Below are 16,020 nucleotides of genomic sequence, written 5' to 3'. Positions count from 1 at the left end.
CCACATTCTGACAGGTGGGTCACAGGACTGGTATCTTCCCCAGCTTTCCCAGTCGGGGCGGCTGCCCTCATCTGGCCCCTGTAACCTCCGCTGCAGGCGTCTGAGAGGGATTGAGTAGATGTGTGTGTGTGTGTGTGTGTGTGTGTGTGTGTGTGTGTGAGACATGTGCCAACCTCCCTGCATGTCAAGCCGCTGTTGGGATTGGGATTGATTAGTCGGTCCAGATTGGGAGTTAATGGGACAGCAGACCAAAAACATCACATCGGAGAATTTAAACAAACAGCTGGAAATGTTTGTTTCTGTTTGTCCGTAATGCAGTTGATTTCGAAAGGCCAAAGTGCTGGTGTACTAAGCGTTACGTGAATGTGGTCTGGCCCATGAAAGCTGAAACACGGCCCATGGGAGATCACCGCTCAGTGCGTTATGGGGCTTCATCGCAACAAGAGAGTATTGATTCCATTAGCTAATGTTTGCCCTTAAGCCTCTCAAATGATGCAGTCAGACTCTTTATAATACCAGTAGCTTTGGCTTGAGCATGCTGGTTATGCTTCTCTAACGATAAGCCTGTAAATGACTCCTTAACGTAGATATGTGTCTTGTACAACTCGTACATTTTCTCTCTTTCAGTATAAGCCCATAGCACACTGGAAAGTTTGAATTTATTTTTTTTAAATATACCTGTCAGTTTTCATTTTGATTGAGGAATTATCATCAAGAAGTTGGATGTTATGTAGCACCTCTGATGTAACAGAACGACTTCGCATCACCTCGACTGACTGGATGGATGGATGTAGCTGCTGATTTGTAGCAGCACTGCCATTGTACGACCACAATGACCGTAAGGATGGTAAAATACAGAAAGCACAGCTTCATGTTTCAGTGATACTCGCAAACGCAAACCAACCATACTTATCTTTACAGTCATTTCCAAAGAACCTAGAATTTAAGAAACGATGTGCAGCCAAGGTTAAGTTACTGAGTTTTATCATATTTTTACTCGGTTAACATTTCTGTTAGCTTTATTCTGACAAAATCACTTAACATGGAGTAAAAAATCCTTCTAATTACCTGACTTACAATGATTCTGATCTCTGAATTCTAAGACAAGGCTGCACTGCATCTCTGATTGTGTGGAATCCATCTTAGCAGCGGCCTTGGTGCTACTGACAGAATGAAAAGTGCTGCATTCTCATGGAAGGCAGTGATTTTTGAATAAAAGAACAAGCATTAGAAAACATCCCTTGAACTTCCTTTGGAAAAACTTTCCAATCCCTTTTTTTTTTTTTTTTTTTTTTTTGCATTTGTCATTAATCATATCAAATATGAAAACCTTCAAAGTTAATCATATTCTATTTGAATTTGTGCGGTAGCATTAAGTGGTTATGAAGCTAGTCATTCAATAGTAGCCTCCATTATATCACATGTCAGAGCTAATAGCTAATCCCGTATGTGTGTAAAGCCTGACGTTGACCATCCCCGTCTCCCAGACTTTTCTCTGCCATGGCACACTTGTGCTATTAGTCATCCCATATAATTAATATGGGATAATTATCCCAGAGCATTCCTTTGATTAACACATACTGCTCATTGGCTCCTACCAGTAACACATATCACATTGCTCACACCCTCTTCTTTCAAGTATGTTTTCTGAAATTTTCCTTTTCAAAAATTTCTTCGTGATCTTGTCTTTTACTGCAGGGCAGTTTGTAAGTTGCATACATGTGTGCAGATGAATGGTCTCGACTGCATTCCATCAGGCGACAAGTGAGCTTAAAGCCTATTGGAAAATTGCATTTAAAAACGTTGTACGCAAAAAGTCATGCGCAAAGCTTTTCCTTCATCTTAGCCACTTAAAGTACATTCACCGTTTAAGTTACTAATGGAAAAGCTTATTTTTTTGTTTCTGTATGTATAATATAAACTCACAGCACAGCTGGCCAGTTCAAATGGCACGCTGGTTGAAGAACGCCACGTTAGCATTCAACAATGTGTGAGATTCTCATTCATGCATGTGTTGTTGTCGAATGTAGCCAATGAATGTATCACCGTTGGTTGAATAATGTAATTCACCGATATTTCGGCAGTGCTAAGAGAATATGGGGGGCGGGGGATCATTGATTATCCATTTTATTATCTCCCACTTGGAGTGTAAATGGAAACAGAGTCAAAATGTTGCTGACCCAGTTCCAGTTTTTGTTAAGAAGGTCTACACTGAAATAACCTGGAATCATTTGAAAAAGTAAAGCTAGAGTGATTGGGAGCCCCCTAGTGGCGGTATAAATTGGGTTTTTTTCTTTCACAGGAGACGAGGCACAGGGGGTATCTGCCCCTGACCTAAGTTTTGCGTTTTCCTAGGAAACATGGCATGTTGTTGGCTTTCAGTTTTGTTCAGTTTTTACAGGTGGTATTTTATTTGATTTACATTTATCGATATAAGCGTTACTAACCAGCTGGCTCATTCACTAAATATCAAAAATTATTTTATATTTAATCATACCCCGTAGCTGTGATATACAAACGATTCATTTGAATTTTCCATGTCGTAGAGTGATGTGGTGCTGTATGTTTTTAGGTGTATAGATGTATAATCCTTTTTGGAGAGACCTTTGTTACAGGAACGTTTATTATAACCAGTCATTCCTGAGGCACCGTTGCTGCGCACTCTATGCGGCCCTAATTGTCGGTCGGTCGGTCGGTCGGTCGGTCTGTCTGTCTGTCTGTCTGTCTGTGTGTCTGTCTCTGTCTGTCTGCCAGCCCGCTTGTTTCCCACCAAATTCACTGTATAAATATAGCCACTGATCATCTACCTGTTCATACACAGACAAATGTGTCTGTTGTGAGACTTATCCCTATCTGTGGTAAAATGTTTTGGTGGGGGGGCTGTGTAGGCTACATTTTTAAATACCACGTCTGCACTATGTCCGTTGCTTTTTGATCAAAATGTCTGACAATTTGCCGTGGTGTGCTGACCCGTAAATATAGGTGATATGCACTCTGAGGAAATGAGAACAGTGGAGTCTTTCACAGTTCATGCTCTCTCTGCACATCCTTAATTCCCCCTGAAGGATTATTTTGAGATGAGCTGACCCTCAAGAACGAGGAGCATAAGGGAGCCAAGGAATGGAGCAGTGAGAGTCCTCGAGAACATGGGCTTAGCGAAAGTGTGAGTCAAGCCTTAGAGGGAAGCGCAGTGACTTGAAAAAGACCTGGGAACTTCATTAAGAATTATCCTGACCCTCTTAACGGACCGTGATGTTGAGTGAGACCTTCTTAAGGCTTGCATGCCTGTGGAAAGCCATGTCAGATAAATGGCTGATGTTCCCAGGCTAGACACAGGAAGTGAATGTAAGCCATGCCGAAGACCATGCCAGCCTGTCCATTCCCAAACCTCTCGTATTTGAATTAGACTGGTGAAATGTCATTCCTTCCTTTGCTGGAACATTTTCTTAGTTCACATCTGCTTTCAGGTAGTAAATATAGTGCAAAAAGCAGTAAATACTAATATGACGGTTAACTGTGATCATTTTCAGTCATATCAGAGCTCTAGGTTGCAAACATTTCGTTGGAATTTTGGAGGCAGATTAAACACGACACTAGATACGACAGTATGAGTTGCACATATGCCTCCATTTATTTATTCATTTATTCATCTATTTATTTATTTATTTATTTATAACCTTTGTCGTATATCAGATGAAACACCTGAAGAGACCTGAGAATGTGCGTGTGCTAGAGAGAAGTTCCCACTGTAGGAACTTCTTTCCGCAACCAGAAACTGTCGTGCTGCCACTGCAGGAACTCGGTCTAACTATAGTTCCTCAGACACACTGCTTGGGTCTGACGCTTGCAGCAATAACTTGCTGATTGGTTGACCACAAGCAGCAGCGCTATCATGGAAGTTATGCGTAAGTGCAGCGAAGAGAAATAGAAGCAGATGGAATTATTTTTGTACGTCATTTACATTTAAGACATTAACAAATACCTCTTTGCTTGTGTCACCATATTTCTGCATCGTAAAATTCTATCAAAAACTGATATACCTGTTTGCCTAATATTGCCTAAATAGTGGTGTAACATTACTCTGTTTTTATTTTGTGGAAAATCAGATTGATATGGTGGCCAGGTTTACTAATGAACTATATTCATGTCGTGGGGTCGTGTTAATAAAAGGCTGTGTCCCATTATGATCGCGATTGATCGCCTAGTAACTAACAAATAGCCAATAGAACGACTTGTTCATCATCCATTTTGGGGTGGCGGTGCAGTTTCCTATGAAAGTTTGGGTGAAGTTTGAACTACGAGCTTTTTTCATCTCCTTTGCTTGTTTAGCATAAAGGTCCCAGTTCCCTGTTGTGTGGATAGGAAAGCAACACGAAAGTGTGCCGGAGCTACAAAAGTTCCCGTTCCAGACGGTCCAAGAACTCGGAATCAGGAACCAGGTTCCTGAATTTCGGTGGGAGAGTGCCACATGAAACACATGTAAAGCAGAACAACAACATAATCTATGCAAGGACTGATGCACTCACAGAATAGGGGCTGACCACATATCCTATGTTTACCTTTATTTGGTGGTTATGTTTTTAAAACCATAACATACCATTTTACAAAACGATTTTTTTTTCTCTTAAGCACTACTTTGCTTTGTGACTTTTTCCTTTAAGATGGAAAAAATATGAATGTGTAGCATTGCATGTCAGTTTAAGCTCAATTTTTGGCTGATGCGCCAAAAATTTTCAGTGAGGAGCACCAGTGCTGCTATTGGAATAGTAAGTCGGGTCCAAGGCCTGTGCCTCACGCATTACATCCCCGTCAGTGCCCCGTCAGTGCCCCGTCAGTCCCCGCGGACTCGCATTCCAGCGTGCAGTTTTACAGAATACTTCCTCTCTTGCTGCATGCTTTAGTCTCTCTCTTGTCATTCACGTCCGTTTTCACCTCTGCCCCATTGCAGAAGCCCTGCAGAAGCCGGACTTGGAGCCACAGAGTTTGACGGAGGCGGCACGTTGGAACTCCAAGGAGAACCTTCTGGTGGGGCCCAGTGAAAATGACCATAACTTGTTTGTTGCACTGTATGACTTTGTGGCGAGTGGGGACAACACTCTCAGCATAACCAAAGGTATGGAACTGAAACGCAGGTTGTTCTCACATCAAGTCACTTGTTGAAAAAACAATAAACACAAGCTGTAATCAAATGCCCTTTGAATTTTCAACCCAGTAGTAGTAATTGTAATGGTTCCATCTCAGATATGCTAATAATACCTTTCATATTGACATCAGAAATAAGGTTTTTCTACTGCTAAAAGCTGGAAAAAAAGTGCTACACTTGTTGACTCAATCCTGGTCAACATGGACTCATGTTTTGTAGTGCATTTACCAGCAGTTGCTCCTCATGGTTGGACACTAGGCCTGCTTCTGTGCTGCTCTGGCCCACATTAGACTGAGAGGTTCTTTCTGAGAGTTGAAGCTGCAGATTGGACTCGTCAAAGCAGCTCCCTCCGCTTCTAACACAGCGGCAGCATTCCCTGACGAGCGTGCAGTTTTCATAGCCCAGACAGAAGAACAACATGGTGGCGTCCCAGGGACTGCACTATAGAGACAGGTCCCTGCTGCTCAAATGTTCTTTGAGCAGATCAAAGAAAAATCAGATCCTTCATGTCATGTTACAGCTAGTCCCCTGTTGGGCATCTTATCCGAGTTCTTAGCTGTCTCTGCACCAGAAGGTCATGGGTTTGAGTCCCGTGGCTGGCAGACTAATCATCTCGCTGTTGGACTGCTAATCAAGGACTTTAGCCGTAATTCTTCCAAGGACTCTACATGCTTACTGTCTCATCTCTCTGTGATTAGGGCTGGGGTCGATCTTATATTGATATCATATCATGCCCAATAATCACCAGGGCTTCAGATGATGGGCAAAACATTTGGCCGGACACCAGCTTTTTGGTACTGTATGGACCATTATTGACTCCCACAATTTGGTAAGCAGATTAGCACAGCACCTGGAATATTAATGAGGTATTATATGACACACAGTTGTTAATAACCAGTATAAATTAGGCATACCGATGTGTTTAATAAATGTGTCGGATTTTAAACTGCAAACAGTACCGCCACACCACCTACGTCATTTTGCCTTGTTTATGCACGAGAGATGTTGTGGCTGCTGAGCTGTTCCTTTCTCCTCTGCCAGTTCTCACAAAATGCATCTCATTTAGCCATACAACTAATCTGCTTAAGAAATTGTGGGTGTAAATAAATGTCTTGCAATCATCCGGCCAAATGTTTCACTTATCTGAAGCCCTGGTGATTATTGTGCATGTGCGATATAATATCTAAGTGATATCACCCAGCCCTAACTGGGATATCCAAAACCTAGCGATTCCTATGTGTTTTGTAAAAACAGCTAATAAAGCTGATCTGGATTTCCTTTAGGCAGGTCTGCAACCTGCCAGATTGGTGTTTTTAAAAAATTACATAGTGACACGTCACCAGTGCTAAACTAGTGCTAAATATTAAGAATACAAAATTAAACCTGAAAACTTAATGTCTAGCTCACATTGGCCTGAAAACAATGGAGGTGTTAGTGAGTAGGACAGTTAGTCATTTAATGGAATTGAGTTTACATCACCTGAGATCTTGCTTGTAATACGATGTGATTGTCACTTTGATTATTCAGGAGAAAAGCTCCGTGTTTTGGGTTACAACCACAATGGCGAGTGGTGTGAGGCGCAGAGCAAAAATGGCCAGGGCTGGGTGCCCAGCAACTACATCACGCCCGTCAACAGCCTGGAGAAGCACAGCTGGTACCATGGGCCGGTGTCGCGCAACGCGGCCGAGTACCTGCTGAGCAGCGGCATCAACGGCAGCTTCCTGGTGCGCGAGAGCGAGAGCAGCCCGGGTCAGAGGTCCATCTCGCTGCGCTACGAGGGCCGCGTCTACCACTACCGTATCAACACGGCCTCCGACGGCAAGGTCAGTACGGCCGCCAGTGCCACGGCGCTCAGCCAGTAGGGGGCGTCATTCGGGAGAAGTCCGGCAAAGTTGGGGGGGGGAGGAGGAGCCTTTTCTTGGGCTTCTGGGAAACGGTGTCCTTGAATAAATCTCTTGATGGTGTGAAAATCTGACTCGAAGCATTAAATGCATAAAATAAGTCGGCTGTCACGATATTTAGCGCAAAAACTACTATTGCCGTCGTTCATTTTTACCTTTGCTGGAGGATATTAGTATAATTTTACCGTGGTGTATCTACTGCCCACTTGACTTGCAACAGAGTGAAGACGTCCTTAAAAGGAAAAGTCCTCTCGATTCTATGACATCACCTACATTTGAGTCCCTTGAAGGTGCAGCGAATTGGAAGCCCTCATAGACACTACGTGTGTTGGTTAGATAGAATATACCCCTGGAAACACAGTGCTGACTGTGACCAGTTTTATTTTAGCGTGGTAGCCGGGCTGTGGGCTGGAAAAAGCAGCTCACTCGAGGTGCATTAGCTTGTCCTCGGATTAAGTTCCAGTCTCTTTGGCTTCCACAGCTTAGTAACCACTGGTTGACAGTGACCGTTGGATGAGAACAATATGGTAGATGAGAGGGAAGCAGGTTTGTACTAATGCCTAGTGATGCTTGATGGGAAACAGAGTCATTTCAATGCCAGATAGCTTAAGGAGACAACAGACCCGCCTCCCCATCCCTTTAGACACCATGGAAGTCTTCTGGGATCACCGTTGGAGATCAGGGTTGCTTGTTTCAGTACGGTAACCGCAGTTACATCAAGGGCCGAGAAGTTGGGGACAGGTCACCAAAAGCGAGAGTGCTTCCTTCCATGGTCACCTTGCCAGCTTCTTCCTGCATTCCCACCCATTCAGCTGCGAAACACATCGGATAAAGCGGCATGGTTGCTGACCAAATGCTCGTTGCATGATGAATGTTTTGTTAGTGGGGAGAATCTAAATTCCAGCCTTGTTACATGAAATCCCTGCTGTTGTGGTTTCTCTCTGATGGGTGGGGGGGGGGGTGGGGGTGCGATGTGATTGCATGTTTGAGGAATGCTGACATTCAGTCCAAGTGAGATCATTTGACTGCAGTTGTTTTCCCCGATATCATTTACTTTCTTTTCCCCATCCATTCCTGCACCTTCCCCCTTATGCAACTGACTTTTTTTTCCCCTACAGTTTTCTAACAAAAATTTTTTTCACCGTTATCTGTTCATTGTGCAGCGTGGCTGCTTAACTTGACTGCCAGACTAGAGTGCACCTAAAATGTCACAGCTAAAAAAGAATGCTGATGTGCTTTCTCAGCAAGCCAAATCAGTCTCCCCCTATAGATACAGAGGCATTCTTGTAAACACCCTTCCCTTGCCGCCTCTGTCCTTGATAACACTGAATTCCAGAAATGTAAGAGCTGGTGGTGCGGGACCTGCTTGCAGTAACGGTACGGGAAAGCTTGTATGCAGAGAGCACATGAAAGCATGGACGCTTTGGGAAAAAACATGGAAACCGTTAAGCAGGCAGAAGGTTGTTTTACAAGTTTTGTGCATATAATTGTTTGGTATTGTGCAGAGTAAAAAATGACCTGTTAATACTGTACATACAGTGGCGTAGGAGAGAGTGTGATGTTGGAGGGAACACAGGGTATTAATGTCAATGCGGAGGTCGATTTAAGCCAAATCAAATATTGAGGGGCAGAGTTGGGTAGTTCAGGTCCAGAGAGTAAAAGTCCAGACCGAGATTTTCTTTCAGCCAACCCAAAAAAATACTCTGTGACTGTGACTCATTATGCTCAACTGGTTGCTTGAAACAAAATCTTTGTCTGGACTTTTACTCTCTGAACCTGAATTACCCAATTCTGTCGGGGGGAACACACCCCCTTCACCTCCCCTGGTTGCTACACCCCTGTTTACATATACCAGCAGAAAACCCAACCAGATAAAAGAGAAATCAATAACTAAACAAATATTTCGGTCGTAAACATTATAACTGTGAGAGTGAAAACCGCATGGGGAAATTGGATTGATTGTTTCAGAAGAGTTTCGGTATATACCTGTGAAAGAACATTTAGCCATTGGGAAAGGACAGTAATTCTGTCTGTCTCCCAGTAAGGCCTCTGTTGGTAATTGTTACCAGTTTTGGATGTCAGGTTGTCTGCTTCAATGTGACGTCTGGGCTGCCACTCTGGTCTGTAGCCGCGAGCAGCATGAGAGATGCGGACTGGATTGCGTTGTTAATCTGGGGCAAGAAACATTAATGGAGTTGAATCTGACCTGTTTACTTGACTAAGTGACACCTGCTTTTGTGCTTTTAGAGACTCAGGAAATGTTTTTTAACTGTGTACTTTCTGCACATTCCTTCAATGTGCAATTAATTTTCAGGTAGACATGCACATTGGGGAAATGTTTTGTGAAGAGCTTTAATGCTTCTCTCTCTCTCCTGTTTGCCTTTGTCTGTGCCACCCTACCCCAACCCCCCTCCAAAAAGCTGTATGTGTCGTCAGAGAGTCGCTTCAACACGCTGGCAGAGCTGGTGCATCACCATTCCATAGTGGCCGACGGCCTGATCACTACGCTTCACTACCCCGCGCCGAAACGCAACAAACCCACCGTCTACGGCGTGTCGCCCAACTACGACAAGTGGGAGATGGAGCGGACGGACATCACCATGAAGCACAAGCTGGGCGGGGGCCAGTACGGGGAGGTCTACGAGGGGGTCTGGAAGAAATACAGCCTGACGGTGGCAGTCAAAACTCTCAAGGCAAGCATGCCAGCTTTGTGAGGCACCTACAGAGTGGCGGGACCTTCATGTACTGACAGATTTGCTAGATACTTGGTGTTGGGGCTGAGCAATCAATCGAACTGTAATTTCAGCTACCATTTTAGCTTCCAACAATCATTAAAACAAAATAGATAGAACAATTATTGTGCCGCATTTAGTTTCACAATGATGGTCCCGTTTTCTCTTGCTATAAATACAACACGCCGCTTTCCAGCCACTATTTATTTGTTTCTCAGTTGAATTAAATTTATTCAATCTTATGCAATTTATGTAATCTACTGTCAAAAAGACCATTTTTAAGTTCGTGAAATACATGTCAATGGGTAATTGTGCTAAATAATTGTGATTTCAATATTGGGCCAAAATAACCGTGATTATGATTTATACCATAATCGAGCGGCCCTACTTGGTCTCCGATTATGGTGCGGCCAAGCCCAGTCCACTCCAGTGTGTATGCAAGGCTTTAATTCTGCCTCAACTTTTAACCACATGATTGAAACAATAATTGCCTCACATCTGTTTTGATGAGGTAATTATGATGTAGCTATTCTTCTGCAACAGACTTTTATTATGAGAGGCTGCTGGAGTAAAGCCTTCAAGTGGTAGAGATTTTGAAATTATGTTTGAAAGTCACCTCTGCATATCCACAGGAGCTGCTGCTCTCTCATGAGAGTCGTTATCGGTGCTACGCTGCCATCTAGTGCTGCATTCCTGCAAATGTGTCAGTTAACTAGTTCATGTGGGTACTGTGTGAGACTCTGATGGTTTTTTTTGTACTAGTCTTTGGATATCAGGGTAGGTGGTGTTCAACAGCAACTCCAAACACCAACATCACTGTCATTGGGTTTTGAATAATTGTTCGGTTAAACCTCCTAACAAGCCTTGAGACGTTCCTGTCAGTAACCCTCTTACAGGGGTAACTGACCACTGTCCCCGTTTCTTTCCCGCAGGAGGACACCATGGAAGTGGAGGAATTCCTGAAAGAGGCGGCAGTCATGAAAGAAATCAAGCATCCCAACTTGGTGCAGCTCCTGGGTTAGTTTTTGTCTAAAGGACGCGTCATTTTACGAGCAGAAATGTTTCGCTGTAATGGCCTCCTCTCGGCTGCTTTGCAGCACTGTCCCCTCTGCTGTGCTTTATCTGTGTTGCTGTAAGACGCATTCGATCAGCGCGCTTGTCTATCCCTGCTTGTCCGACTGATCGGCCCGCTGGTCCTCGTACCCCTCCTGTCCCGGCAGGCGTGTGCACGCGAGAGCCGCCCTTCTACATCATCACGGAGTTCATGACGCATGGCAACCTGCTGGACTACCTGCGCGAGTGCAACCGCGAGGAAGTGAACGCCGTGGTGCTCCTCTATATGGCCACGCAGATCTCCTCTGCTATGGAGTACCTGGAGAAGAAGAACTTCATCCATAGGTGACTATCTTCATGGTCTAAGCAGAATGCGGTGTCAGTACCTTGGTAGGCGGGAAGCTCCTCTCTCATGGCCTTCTGCCCTTCTCAGGGACCTGGCTGCCCGTAACTGCTTGGTTGGAGAGAACCACTTGGTGAAGGTGGCAGATTTCGGCTTGAGTCGTCTGATGACGGGAGACACGTACACAGCCCACGCTGGGGCTAAGTTTCCCATTAAGTGGACTGCGCCCGAAAGCTTGGCCTACAACAAGTTCTCCATTAAATCAGATGTCTGGGGTAGGTGTGGTCTGTGAGCCAGCTGTAGCATGGTATGATTTAAAAAGCTTTTTTTTTTATTATACTGCAAGGGGGGAAGACAACATCCTGTGCATTTTGTCAGATTTTTTGTATCTAACTATCCAGGATGATACTGAGTATTAGAGCAAAATTAAAATGCTGCATTTGTAATTTCTTGCTTGTTCGTCAAACTTCCAGCCTTTGGAGTGCTGCTGTGGGAGATTGCGACCTATGGTCTCTCCCCCTACCCGGGTATTGATCTGTCCCAGGTGTACGAGCTGCTAGAGAAGGACTACCGCATGGACCGCCCCGAGGGCTGCCCAGAGAAGGTCTATGAGCTTATGCGAGCCTGTAAGTTCTCTACTTCCGCTATGCTACCTCACCGGGTTCTGTTTCTCCGCTTTCTCAGTAACAGTTCTCTCTTGTTTCACCCTTCAGTTTGAATACTCCATGCTCTTTGTGGTACCTTCTCAATGTGTTACTGTTTGTGCTGTATATGAGGAGTGCCTGTTAGAGAGGGCAACCGTGGCAGCGAGAAATTCTATAGGGTACATTCGGACACTATTCAGACGACATTGTTGTATATTACAATATTTTTTATGTTAACTCCCCTCCACCCCCATCCAGGCTGGAAGTGGGTCCCTGTGGAGCGTCCATCATTTGCCGAAATCCATCAAGCGTTTGAAACTATGTTCCAGGAATCCAGCATCTCGGACGGTGAGTGCAGTCTGCTGACGTGAAAGGCTGAAGCACAGTGAGCTCTTTCACCTTTAGTGCTCAAAACGTTTACGTTCTCTGATCGGCTTTTACCTAAACAGTGTGTAATTTTCTGTGAACTCACTGACCTTGCAGGAAGCTTCTCGCAGTCATAATTTTTTTACATTTGACATCCTGAGAGTTGAGGATATACTTCTGAAGTGGTCGTGGAGACAGACTATGTCTAGCCGGCCTGTGCTTGTATCTGTCAGTGGTGACGCTTATTTCTGTGCTACTCTGTCTCTCCTGCAGAGGTGGAGAAGGAACTGGGGAAGAAAGGGAAGAAGGTAAGCATGTGCCCAATGCTGCAGGCCCCCGAGCTGCCCACCAAGATCAGGAGCCTTCGCAGAAACGTGGACCCCAAGGATGGGGACTGTACAAGTAAGTGTCCTAGTTGAAGCTTATGCTGGTCATGTCAGTTTCCAAAGCAACCAAAAATGTGTTTCTCTGACTGGGATTTCAGTTACATTTTTGTTTGAGTGAATCAGGGTAAAGCTGATACGGAAAACATACTCTTAGTGTGTGCTTCTCTTGTTTGTTTTAGACGCAATGGACCCTGTAGCAGTGTCACCCAAACTCCCCAAAAAGGAGAGGCCTTACCTAGACAGCAACCTGAATGAGGACGACCGACTTCTTCCTAAAGACAGATCCAAGACCAGCATGTTCATCAGTAGCCTCATCAAAATGAAGAAGAAGACCACAGCCCCAACGCCCCCTAAACGGAGCAGCTCCTTCAGAGAGGATGGGCACACAGAGCGCTGGGGAGGAACGGCAGGTCGCGCCGGGGGGGAGCTCAGGGAGGACATCAGTGCCTCTCTCTTCAGTGAAGCCGCTAACAGCTTTGAACCCAGCAAGCTTCCGGGTGCCAACAACAATGGTGTGGGAAGCATCACAAACGGGATGGCAGGTTCTTCAGGGACCTTGTGTGGCAGGAAGAAAGGCAGCCCTCTAGCGTCCAGCGCTGTGGCGCGGGCAGCCACCACTCCACCAAGCGATGAAGACACTGCATCTAACTCGAAACGCTTCCACCGCTCTGCCTCTGCCTCCAGCATGCCTGACAAGACTGAGTGGAAGTCCGTGACATTGCCTCGTAATCCACAGTCCTCGGGTCATCATCAGTTTGATTCTGGCACCTTCGGAGGTCGGCACGATAGACCTGCCCTGCCCCGTAAGAGAGCCAGTGAGCACAAGCCAGAATGTACCCCCCGCGCTGGGACTCTAACACCACCTCCAAGGCTCCCCAAAAAGACAGAGGACATGGACGAAGTTTTCAAGGACACAGAGTCCAGCCCTGGTTCCAGCCCCAAAAATCTAACACCAAAGCTGAGCCGTCAAGCACATGGAGAGCTAAGCAAGAACAGCGGGCCGCAGGCCGAACATCACAAGGCCGCCGCGCTGCCAACGGTGGGGCCAGCGGGAGGGGATTGCCATGTCCGTCGGCAGAAGAGCAGCATGGAGCACCTGGCACCCAAAGAGAAGGGGAAGCTTCAGAAGGCAAAACCAGCTCCACCTCTCCCTTCATCCTCAAAGTCTGGAAAGATCTCCCGCAGTCCTCCTCCAGACCCTCCTTCGGATTCCAAAACAAAAGTCTTTCCACAGACCTCTGACTCCCACCCAGTTAGCCAACCTTCAACGGAACAAGGGAAGCCCCTTGGGTCGGTGGAGGGCTCCAAGAGAACTGTTCTTACCAATTCCACTAAACTGCCGACTAAGGCCTCACCGCCGGTGTCTGCATCTGGACAACCGTCCTTGGGGACACAGTCCATATCCTCCAGCAGTGAGCAGACATCTGCCACAGCCTTCATCCCCCTCATTACAACACGCCAATCCTTGCGCAAGACCCGACAGCCGCAAGAGAGGCACCCCAACTCGGCCGTCACCAAAGAGCTGGTCCTCGGAAGCACCGAGCAGCTGCGAGCTGCGATCGGGAGGAGCTCCGAGCAGACCGGCAGCCACAGCGCCGTGCTCGAGGCAGGAAAGAATCTGTCCAAGTATTGCGTCAGCTACGTGGAATCCATCCAACAGATGAGGAACAAGTTCGCATTTCGGGAAGCCATCAACAAACTGGAGAGCAGTCTGCGGGAGCTGCAGATCTGCCCGTCGGCTACAGGTGGCGCTGCCTCCCAGCAGGACTTCACCAAGCTGCTCTCTTCTGTCAAGGAGATCAGCGACATTGTTCAGAGGTAGCAGACTAGCGACGGAACCCTAATGTCTTTAACAATGAACAGTGAATGCAGTTTAAAGACAATGCCAAATTCCTTAACTAAGACCGGAGTAAAGAGGACCTCTGTCTTATGTCCGTAGCCTTAGTGTCCTTCCTGTCCTCACTGCAGTGGGGAGGACACATGTGCATAGAATGAAACTTGGTGCACTAAAATCAAAAGATATTACTTCACTACATTCTTAATTTCATTTAAAAATGCAAATGCAGCTGTGTACACCCAGTGTAAAACCATGGATCTATTTCTGCATCACTTGAATTTTTTTTTTTTTTCTGTTCACCGATCTTTGTTTTTTTTTATACATTATCATTTTAAGACAAATGTAGGTTTCGAATTGTCGAGTATTGCAGGAATTGCGGTACCAGTCATATAAATCTTATGTACCAAAATATCTTCGTTAATGAACCGTTTAGTCTTAGCATACAGCTGCATGTCTTAACAGATTAAAAGTGTGTTGTTTTGTTGTTGTTGCTCTTCTTTGGTCTGTAGCAGAGGACCAACACATCAGAGATGACTGACCACAGAGTTACAGATAGAATGTCTGCCTTCCTGTCGACAGGGTGTTAAGTAGGCATGTGTAAAAACGTATGCTAAGCAAGGCAAGTGTTCCTGGAAGGGCAAGGGCTTGCAAGAGAGCAGCATTTGCCTGCTTTATTGGAGATACACAATAATGATGCGTTATGGATCTAAAACAAAAAATTATGGGACTGCACCTTTTGTTTCATGCATTTACATTGTTTTATAAAACTTTTTTTTTGCCTGAAGTAAACTTGATCAGAACTGATCATTTATTATATACCAATCCAAATACTCATTATCCTTTTCTTGATACTTTAAATGAGATGTGTTCCCTGCATTTATGTGTACTTTCCAGCGCCTTGCCCTCTCTGACTGCAGTGACAGGATGTCACGCTCTACCTAATTATACCTTTGTCACACTAAGGTACTGTTTTCACCTTTAAAATATGTTATTTAATTTTTATTTCCAGTAGTCACAATGCCACTATTTCTTTCCTTCTCTTTTTTTTGTAGATTTGCTGTTAATTTTTTCACTTTGTAAATATCTTTGTTCTCTTAATATCTTCACAGTAAACCCTGTGGTGCATTTTATGTTTGATATGAATACAGTGATTTATCACTTGAAATTGAGTTTTTACTCGGTGATTCGTTCTTATTTTCATGTGGCTGTAAAAAATATTTAACACACAAAAATGATTCATAGTTTTGATGACAAGATTGACCACCAGAGCTCAGGGAGCTCACCCGATCTGTGAAACTGACAAACAGTTTGGCCTTTCTTCAAAACTTCGTGTAACTGTGTGTGTAATCAACAGCTGTTCCATCCGGTCATTCTAGAAAATGATCGTTTCAGCAGCCATTGTGTGGTGTGATAATGACTTGTCCGATAAACAGACACAATCCAAATGATTCAGTAATAATGGTAAATGACAAAGGCTGCAGCATGGTTTATGATGACAGTTACAGAATGTACATGAATACAGAGCAGAGCTGTGGTTTTAAAATGCTCAAATAAGCTCTTCACCTGGTAAGTTTTCATTTTCATAGCGAAACGCTCATCCCACACACGATTTTAA

At 44.9% G+C, this 16,020-nt stretch overlaps 1 protein-coding gene across 2 annotated transcripts in view; it reads left to right on the top strand.

Moving 5' to 3' along the window:
* LOC125713347 (tyrosine-protein kinase ABL1-like) overlaps positions 1–15,570 on the top strand; it is a 38,589-nt gene extending 23,019 nt beyond the window's left edge. For both annotated transcript variants that reach the window (XM_048984374.1, XM_048984383.1), the window contains exons 2-11: positions 4,949–5,113; positions 6,671–6,966; positions 9,465–9,737; positions 10,709–10,793; positions 10,997–11,174; positions 11,263–11,447; positions 11,646–11,798; positions 12,075–12,164; positions 12,456–12,584; positions 12,748–15,570. In XM_048984374.1, the coding sequence (XP_048840331.1) occupies positions 4,949–5,113; positions 6,671–6,966; positions 9,465–9,737; positions 10,709–10,793; positions 10,997–11,174; positions 11,263–11,447; positions 11,646–11,798; positions 12,075–12,164; positions 12,456–12,584; positions 12,748–14,390 (3,197 nt within the window). In that variant the 3' untranslated portion in view covers positions 14,391–15,570. The remainder of the gene's footprint in view (positions 1–4,948; positions 5,114–6,670; positions 6,967–9,464; positions 9,738–10,708; positions 10,794–10,996; positions 11,175–11,262; positions 11,448–11,645; positions 11,799–12,074; positions 12,165–12,455; positions 12,585–12,747) is intronic.
* Positions 15,571–16,020: the final 450 nt, after the last annotated feature.

Source organism: Brienomyrus brachyistius, chromosome 2 (assembly GCF_023856365.1).
Source record: "Brienomyrus brachyistius isolate T26 chromosome 2, BBRACH_0.4, whole genome shotgun sequence".
In the NCBI taxonomy this organism is placed as follows: Eukaryota; Metazoa; Chordata; class Actinopteri; order Osteoglossiformes; family Mormyridae; genus Brienomyrus; species Brienomyrus brachyistius.
Note: the sequence above shows the minus strand (reverse complement) of the source record. Positions and strands in the feature narration are given on the sequence as shown.